At 32.2% G+C, this 10,287-nt stretch overlaps 1 protein-coding gene and 1 pseudogene across 1 annotated transcript; both read right to left on the reverse strand.

The window, feature by feature from the left end:
* Positions 1 to 292: 292 nt before the first annotated feature.
* LOC101500652 (GDSL esterase/lipase At1g33811) lies at positions 293 to 3,847 on the reverse strand. The gene is made up of 5 exons (XM_004499514.3): positions 3,550 to 3,847; positions 2,825 to 2,949; positions 2,490 to 2,738; positions 1,650 to 1,908; positions 293 to 733 (listed from the first exon to the last, which is right to left on the reverse strand). Exons 1-5 carry the CDS (start codon positions 3,806 to 3,808, stop codon positions 516 to 518), a joined length of 1,110 nt encoding a protein of 369 aa, XP_004499571.1. The 5' UTR covers positions 3,809 to 3,847; the 3' UTR covers positions 293 to 515.
* A 1,277-nt stretch (positions 3,848 to 5,124) lies between these two features.
* Positions 5,125 to 10,287, reverse strand: part of LOC101500964 (splicing factor U2af large subunit A-like) — a 6,292-nt pseudogene continuing 1,129 nt past the window's right edge.

The following is a 10,287-nucleotide window of genomic DNA, read 5'->3' on the forward strand; positions in this document are numbered from 1 at the left end:
GAAAATCTTGTAATTAGTGGCTCGGTAGTATTGCCATAAATTTTGGTTGTTTGGACCAATTATTAGATTAATTTTTGCTTAGGTATCTAGGTCGTTCATTAAAAAGTTTCACCTATTTTTAAGAATGTGTTATGTCGAGTTGGAGGATCCTACCAAATAATTACATTTTAAATATTGATTTAAGTCAAGATATCTACTTTTTTTTTTGTGCAATAATAAATTTGTGAACAATAAGTGGCACAAATTAAATACTACTACTTGAGAATAGGGGAGGTAAAGCCAAAGCCAAAAATAAAATCGAAAATGTTGATTTTATTCATAAATGATTAGAGTTAAACTCAAGCATCTTTATTGTATTATTATTACAACACAATGACATCATATTAGACAACATCATAGACACAAATAAACAATACTTACTCTCATACTTTTTAAAATGAAATATAATTAAATATAATCAATCCAATTATTTCTTATAAAAAGAACCGAGGTAGTATGAAAAACAAATTGCAGTTCTAAAGCATTGCCAATTGTTGAATATTAATTGGATTAGTGTATGATTGTGAAGTGTAAGATGCCTTAGCTAATAAAATATTGGCCAATTCAGTAGGGTGGAAAGCATCCCAAAACAAGTACTTTTCACGATCTTGACATGGTTGTTGCAATGGAAGGCAAGTGATTTGTCCATTGTTTCTACCAACACCACAGCATCCTTTGTCTACAACATCAAATCCTGTGCCATAACATCAATTCCAAAAAACAAAATCAGCTTTTGGGACCATGTGTTTTTCTCAAGATTTAACAACTTTTAGTACTAGCAACACATACTCTTATCAATATTCTTTATTCTTTTATGTCATTTGAGTTTGAGGAAGTTCATCAGAGGCAAGATTCAATTAATACTCATAGAGGTACACATAAATTACTCACCAACAAAGTCCCTATATTGATGGCCAAAGTTAAATTCATACTCTTAAAAAACATTTACCAACTAGACCAACCTTCTTTGATATTTATTATTGTCTCTATTATTGATTAAAATTCAAGTTCGGCCTCACCCACAATTTCATTGGACAAAATTTGGTGGTTCATTCCAGTCTAAAACAATTTAGATGAGTCAAATCCTAAATTTTTAACAAGTAATTTTTTGGCTTAATTGTAGTTTTAGTCCCCGTATTTTAACTGAATCGCGAAAGTAGTCTCCCCATTTTATTTCTTCTCAGTTTTAGTCCTCTAAATCAGAATTTTGGTCCAAAATTTGATGAAATTTCATTGTTTTGCAACAATTGTACCTGAAATATATGATCACAAATGGTGTCGTGTAACTTTAAAAAATGTCACTTCATCAAGTTTTGGACCAAAATTATATTTGGGGAATCAAAATTAAAGAAAAATAAAATAGAGGGACTATTTTCGCAATTCAGCTAAAATAGGAGGACCAAAACTGCATTTAAATCTAATTTTTTTAAGTTTTTAAAAAATTCATAAAAATGAAACACAATATGGCCCAACAAGCCAACACTAAAATGACCCAATTGTTTTTAGAGTTGTAATTCAAAATATTATCGGAGGACATAATCAAATTGTCAGTTCTAAATATAATGTCTAATTGTGTTTAGATAAATGTTCTAGAAGATAAATAAAATTACCAAATTGTTTTCCATTAGAAGATAAATCTTGGCTGCTTTGATAAAAATCCAAAAACACAAACTTTGCTCCTGGAAGCTGTCCTTCATTGAAATTCTGAACTAACTTCTTAACACCTGAGTTAAAATACAAGATTGCACTGTTGATCTTTTCATTGCATCTGGTGTTGTTACCATTAAAACGTGCTAATTCATAGGGTATGCACCCAATTTGACCAATTGCTGTAACAATCACTTTTCTTGCCCCTAATGAATGTAATTGCTGGACAATATTAAATGTACAAATTAGTAACAATATATCAAAAGGAAATGAAAAACTCAAATGAATATTTTTGCGGATCCACTAACTTTAGGAACTTTGCAACATTACTAAATAACATTTCAAAGTTTTTTATCCATTAAAAAATAATAATTTTAATATTTAATAATTTAGAGATTATTTTTAAAAAATATATAAAATATTGTGTGTTGTTTACGGTAACAATGATTTTTAAGAAAATTTACTCAGAATTATTGTTTTTAGATTTTTTTTTATTTTTTAAAAAACTATAATAAATATTAAATAAAACACTTAAAAGTGATTTTTTTAAAGAGTTATAACAAACAATCCTTTAATTAAAATCCAATAGTTGTTATTACATATTTAAGAACAATATTTTTTTCAAATGAAAGTTAAATTCTTTATAGTAAACTAGATATTCAATTCTCTGTGCACAACTACAAAATACATGTACTATATGTAGAAATTATCAACAAAATAATTGTTGACATTAATCCAAACCAAACTAGCTATATATATGTAAATTCAATTGGAATTAGATATAATGTGTGTAATTAACTTACAGTAAGCTGGCGAGTATAATCTTGAAGAAGAACAGATGCAAAAGCTTGAGGTGTATATTGAGAGCTAGTTGAATAAAAATCAGTCATAAAATAATTATTCAAATAATCATTGCTTCCCATTCCTGAATAGTAAATGCATTTGTTTAGGTAGCTATTAAGTGAAGCATTGTCTCCTCTAAAGAACCTTCTCATTTGTTGCACTGTATTTCCAAAGTTAGTTATTTGTTCACTCAATGATGTATGAGCTCCCTGCATAGGTTATCAAATTAGAGATTTTAAATAAACATGTTTTGTTTTATTTAATGTTGAATTAATATATGCAAGAGCATATATACCAAGTTACTTCCTGTCTCCTCTCTGATGCCTGCTGCTCCAGATGCATAATTGGCTCCTCTTAGAACTTCCAAACCCCTTGCTCTTGAATATGGAGGAATATATGTTCGAAAACCCAAAAGTTGAGCTGCAATTTTATAGTTAAAGAAAATCAATACGGGTGTATGTCTAGTTACTATAATTTTCTTTTAGATTATAGTTGAAAATAATTAATTAAAAAAATAATATTTTATTTATACTATAGTAAATTATTTAACTTATTATAATTAATAATTAACAAATAAAATTGATAATAGATTGTAGCACTTTTTTTTCTTTCATTTTAAAGTAAAATATATTTGGTTAAAAGTACAATAAATATTGCAATTAATAATTTGTATATATATCATATATTATCATGATAAATATTTAATTCGTAGTTTTCATGTATCAGTTAAAAATATATATCTCGTGTTTTTGTGTGTCAATAAAAAATATTTGTTATGTATTTTATAATGTTTATTCGTGACAAATATTTATTATATATTTTTTAAATATTTATCCATTACAAATATTTATTGTATTTTTTTAATATGTAATAGTAATAGTAATAAAAAATTTGTATCATTCAGAAATATTCATCCCATCTTGTTCTATATATTAGATATAAAAATTTATTCCATAATTTTCTTAATATTTATCAATCATAATAATTAAAATATTTATAAACTCATATATAGTACATTACCTAATGCATCGACATAAGTTCGACCATTGGTGAAGCGACCGGTGGCGCCAAGTGGGAAGTCGATTCCATAAGGTCTATAATTAGCCCTAGCAAGTGTTAGTATCGCATTGTTGTTTCCATTATCAACCAATGAGTCACCAAATATGAAGAAACATGGTACTTGTTGTCCCTGTGGTGGCTGTGGCTGCACTTGAGACAAACATTTTGTAGCACTTAGGCTTAGCCATATACATGTGAATGTCAAAATAAAATGTTTCATTTTAGTGGACTTTAGATTCTTGCACAAATGAACATAAATGGTCTATGCATTCTTATATGGGCCTTCTTAAAGATAGTTGCATGAATATTTATGGCATTCATGTGATAAGTCTAAGTTTATTTAATTTGTTAATTGGTTGGGAAAATGTGAAGATGGTAAAATAGGCTTTTTGGTAGTGTGTTTATTGGGTCTTATCATATAACATGATGACTTACTTTAGAATCGGTGATTGAAGGCTCCATCTCGTGACCAAGAAGTGTTATTGGAACATAGTAGTTCATACATTTTTAGAAATGTATTTGTTATAGTTAGTAAATGATGAAGCAGTTGCTAATGAAGTACTTTATGTGATATTGTTTTCAATCTGTTTCCTATATTATTTTAGCCTTCATAACAGTCACATGCTTTTGGTCCACAATGGCGTATATCAAAATTCAGAAACAATAGTTTGATTTGAAATAACCAATTTAATGATTAAATGGGGAAGAGGAAAGGATGAAAAGAGACTAGTGGGAGCCATTTCTGTTTGCATGAATTTAATGAGGCAATTGAAAAGAAAATAGGAGCTTCTTTAGGTGAAGGGTCTGTTTGTTACAATTTATAAGAAAATGGCTTTGCATTTTATAATTTAGAGATTGTTAGATTTTAAAATAAAAAATCAGAAACTAGTTTGATTTGTTTATCAAATGAAATTATAACTAAAATTATGATAAGTTGGTTAAACCAGTTTCTCCTTTAAATCAATTTTTATTGCTTATTAAAGTGATTAAACTTAATTGCAGTTTTTGTTCTTCAATTTTCATCTATTTATAAAATTAGTCCCCCTATTTCAAAATCTTCTTTTAAAATTTTAAATTACAAATAATGATGTGATATTATTTTAAATGACATCACATATATTATGACAATGTAGAAATGATTAACAATCCAAAATATCCATAAAACCTCCTAAAAACTTTAGTTACAATTTTTAAAATTATTCAATTTTATAATATAATTAATAACATATATTGAATCAATGCTTTCTTCTCCACGAGAGAGATGTCAAAGCTTTTTTACCAAAACAACAGAGGGAGATGGCAAAGCTCAGTCATGCACCACCACAAAATTTGCACTACTTAAGCGTCGTCCAACCTTCCTCTTGGATGATTAACACCAAGATTTCTGTGTTTGGGACAATTCACATGTCTGCCTCACATAAAAATTATATTTGGAACATTTTTACTCATTCAATATCAATTTTCTACTTATTCTAATAAAACACTATCATTCATTGTAATAATCAGTTCAATATCAAACAAGTCTACAAAACAAACTTCACTCAAAGATTAGATCCATGTATTATAGAGAAAACCTATTAACAAATTATCCATCATGTGCTACTCCACAGCTGAATAGAACAGATTCTGTACTATACGCCAATAAATAAATTTTAAAAATACAAAATAGAATCCCTGCAAATAAATCTTAAATAAAGATACAATCCAAGTGACATGAACACAATTAGTCCTAATCCAAGTGACACAAACACAATTAGCCCTAATCCAAGTGACACAAACACAATTAGCCCTCGTAATCGCCTTGAGCAAATTTGTTCTCTGGATAAAAGACAGCTATTACTTGATTCCCCCCAAATTTCCTTCCATTCAGTCCACCACGAGCTTTTGTAGAACCATCAACATCAGCATACTCCAAAAATACCTGCAACAAGCATAAAATAGATTCTCACAGCCACAATTTATTGCAAATAATCGTTGCACCAAGCAAAGCACATTCGTTAGAAATTAACAACTTTGTATTTTCACTTTCCTAAGTAATTACTGACAAATACCAATGTTGTTGATGGCGATTACTGACACATTCCAAATATCCACCATATAAACACATGATAGGCCTATGGCACCGCCATGGCAGGCATCATTCACAAAGTGCCTATGGCAGTTGTCAGAAAATCAGGCACACCATTCAGCTATGGGGTGCCATGGGCGCCATTTAACAACACCAACAAATACCCAATAGTTTTTAAAACTAATCAGTGCAGTATTGCCAATAAGCAAAACAAATAATTAATCAATTTCTATATAACAGAAAAATAGAACAAATAACAGCAAAAGCTTTGTTTGCTAGGTGAGATTGACTGCATGAATCACGCCATTATTTCCTGAAGGAAAAACACAGACAAACAACAAACAACAAAAAATTATGACCGCAGACCAAAGGGAAGAGAATTCCAAGAGAATGAGTCAAAAAAGCAAACCTTTCCAACTCCAGGACACAGTTCACCATCAGGTCGTGGGCGAGGGATCACCACATTCACCAAATTACCTGCAGATTGTGAATGAAAAACAATGAAATATGCACCACCTTTTCAAAAGCAAGCAATGAAATAAGAAAGCGTAAAGATTGAAAGTTATGGAGGATTCAGTTTGTAACTTAGGTCTGATTCTTCATGGGAGAATGTGGGACTACAAAGGGATTTAAAACAAATAAATAACACATAAAAGTAATATGAATATATTATACTTTGTGAAAGATAAGCAAACTAAGTCAGAAATTACCAAATTTGGAGCATTCCTGTCGCATATCATCAAGAATCTCTTCATAGTCCTCATCATCTTTGAGCTCATCGGCTGAAACTGCATGAGTTAAACACAGCACCTTTGTTGCCACCAATGCTGGTTGTAACATAAGTTTCTACAAAAATCAAACGTAATGTAGCGATAAAAATTTCAAACATGGGCACAAAAGATCTATGCAAGAAATACAATCCAAAATGACAATCTCATCATACCTGCAGAGCAATCTGCTGCTGTGCATGCATTAAAATGCTCTCTTGCTCAGGTTTAGGCTGCATTGGGTTTGTACCTTGATTAGCTCGCCTAACTGTAAGAGTCTTATCTCCCATTTTTATTCCATTGAGAGCTGCACAGGCAATATCTGTAACTGCAAGATCTTGATAAACACAAAATGCATAACCCTTTGAATTCCCTGTTTCTCTATCTTTCACTAGATCAAAACCCCGAAGAGGACCAAAAGTCTCTAAAAGTTCTCTGATTTGTGTTTCAGTAAAGTAATATGGAACTCCACCAACAAAAATCCGATCAGGACCATCAAGTCCTCCAGCAGACCCAGGTGATAGGCCAACAGCGCCCAGATTAAGGTTTGGGTTAGGTTGGCTTGGCCCTAGGGTAGCAGCTAGAGAAGGATTATAATCAGTAGGTCTCCTGACCTTAACTGGTGCACCCTGAATTAAAAATGAAATTAGGATTAACACTAATATATGTACTCACATTCTTTCCAAACAAAAAACATCTCAAGCTTTGGTTATAGTTAAAAAAAAAAAAAAGATACCTCAAAAATAATCCCATCCAAAGCCATTGCATTGCTCGCTTCCTCAACAGACCTCATCTCCACAAAGGCAAACTTCTTATCATGGTTGATGTAAACATTCACAACTGCATCACCTGCACAAAACAAAATTAAATCAATTAGCAAGATTATAAGGTCGGCAAACGGGCACAATCCATTTAAGATCATTATGTACCTGGACCAGCAGTGTTTCCTCCAATCGTAGCCATAACCTGACTGAAGAAAGTTGCAACTGACTGCAGCAAAACAAAATTAGAAGCAAATTATAAAATAAAATAGTACAAACAAAACCAGCTAAGAAAAAATTGTCCAGCTTGTTCTCCACTTGACAATGTCCTATTAGAATTCCTTCCTGAACTCAAATCACAAGAATCAGCAGTAGAGTGTGCAGTAACATACTCTAAAAAGCTTCAACGTCTTATGAAACGTATAAACTATATGGAAAATCAGCAATTTAGTGGATATGAAACTAGCTAGGCCGTTCTCAGTCAGAAACCAACAGCGAAAGATCATATTGAGCTACTCTACATTACCTGCTCATTAGCTGTAGGAGAGAGGCCCCCAACATACACCCGCCTAGCATGTCGTGTAGCCTACATGTTTGGTACATCGAAGGGACAAAATTAGGGAAAGTAATGTTAAAAGGGAAAAAAGTTAAACAATCTCACAGAAATTCCTATTTTACCTGTTGTGTCATAGCCTGAACTGGCAAGACAGGGAGAGCACTAAATGGCTGCATCTTGAAAAGACAAACAAAAATATAATGAAATTGATAAAATTTTGTCCAACACAACCAGAGTTGGGAATAAAAAGAAAAATACCTGACTTGTAGCCAGGGGAAACATATTTGGAAACATTCCGGGAATTGCAGAACTTGCCCCAGTGATCTGACCTGCAACAAAGGCATATTGCACTCAGAAAAAACTCATTACTTTCATCTTTTGCAATCCCATTATATTTTTATTAAGTATCAACTGACTCCTGCTACAACTGGCATGAACTTAAGCATAAATTTACCTCATCACTATTGTTACAATTTTACCAGTAAGAATAAAAATAATATTGTAATTTGTAAACAAGCTTTAGAGATAATATTCGTAAGTCTACCAAAGTAGGTAATAGTTTCCAGTTGAAGACGAACAAGACCCACCAAAAACAGGTGCATTGATCCCTCCTTGGACATAAAAGCTACAGAGGTCGGCTCACGCCCATTGTCAGCACAGTGGGGCTAGTAGCCCAACATTGCCTTCTTAGAGCATAAGACGACATAGAACAAAAAAAACAAACACCAAACACAAGACAAAAAACCAAAGCATCTTTTAGTCCCAGAATTATATCACAGTAAAAAGAAAGACAAAATGCTCACACCAAGAGAAACCAGTATTCATGAATTATATACCCACATAGTAACTGAAACTTAGCTTACCAAGTAAACACCGTGTAATTTGATATGAATTTTCCATACTAGGATCAAAAACAAAAAAGTAAGACGTTAAGTTTTAAAAAGTTCGTACTATACACATGAGAAAGTGTACCTGCAACAGCAGAAGCACCAGCCAACATCGCAGAAGCAGGGGGAGCCATATCAAAACCACTAGTCCTTTTGCTGTAAGTAAATCAAATTAGTTTCTCAATATTGAATGTTACTTTTCATGCAAAGGAACGTGCATCAATAAAATATAAATAATAAAAGTAAAACTTGACAGCATCTAACACAATTCTAAAACAGGTGGTTTCTATATTGTTACAATCATGGAGCTGGAAGGCAACCTTCTACTACCTATGAAATTTAAATAATGGATACATGCCCTATAAGTTTTCCATACTATAGGTTATCTAATCATTAATATGCCTCACAATAAGAGGTTAAATTACTTCATAAATTCCTTTAGTTTTAAGGGATTCTTTTAATCCCATATAGTTCCAAAGCTTTGTTTCAGGTTTGAAGCGCATTTGCTGTGGGTTCAACACAAAGCAAACACATACCAAGTTATCAGAAGGGCAAGAACACCGTTAAAGTTCCATTAAGTTCAATACCACCGGTCTAAAATGAGTGAAGGTTAGGCTTTATCAAAATTGAGAGCAAAGAAATTGTGCAAGTCATGTGGCCTTAGTGAAATGACCAGCACTTGAATGTAAATAAATAAATGATTACCTATCACAAATATAAAGTCAACATAACTAAGTTTGAGTAGTGTAAGCTTCAAGCACTTGGTTACCAAATTTTAAAGTCAATGTTATAAATCATTAAGACTAACTAATAATTTTAATGAAATACTAATGATCTTCTAAGTGAAGAGTACTTTAACCAAATTAAAATTATCAAGGATATATCAAACATGCAAACTGTAATAAAATATATTCTTAAATTAACTAAGTAAATTATTATTCCCTTCCACATGCATTCACAACATTATATCAGTTCCCCTTGCACATCATCGAACTATTTAGTTGAAAAAACTGAACTACGAATTTTCCAAATGCAAGATACAGCACACGCATTATATGTTAGTGCACACCTATATTATGAATCTTGAGGATCTTTTTGGGACTTACCTTTTAGAGCGTGAGCGAGAACGTGATCTTGATCTATGCTCAGATCGAGCACTTGACCTATGCTCAGACCGAGCCCTTGACCTTGATCTAGATCGAGACCTGCGCCTATGCCTATCCTCTCTATCATAATCCCTCCGTCTACACCACAGCATACAATTTTAGATAAATATTGGAAATAAATAATATCAATAGAAAACAGTTAACTGAAAACAAAACATGTCTAATGTTCTGGTTATAAAATTGCGAATTCTCATATAAGACCAATAGATCACATGCAATTATTTCCACAGAAAAATATGATGCTGATGCACCAAACCCAAATATGCCTTTACCTGTCATAGTCTCGACTCCTGTAATAATCATCATCATCTCTATCCCTTACCCTTCTCTCACTACGATCCCTGTGTCGATCTCTACGATCACGGTCCCTGTCTCTGTCCTTCTCGCCATCCCGATCACGCTCCCTGTCTTTGCTTTTCTCCCCATCTCTGTCCCTCTCCCTGCTTCTCTCTCTATCTCTGACCCTGTCTCTGCTTTTTTCCCCATCTCTTTCC

This window comes from Cicer arietinum, chromosome 5 (genome assembly GCF_000331145.2).
Source record: "Cicer arietinum cultivar CDC Frontier isolate Library 1 chromosome 5, Cicar.CDCFrontier_v2.0, whole genome shotgun sequence".
Lineage (NCBI taxonomy): Eukaryota > Viridiplantae > Streptophyta > Magnoliopsida > Fabales > Fabaceae > Cicer > Cicer arietinum.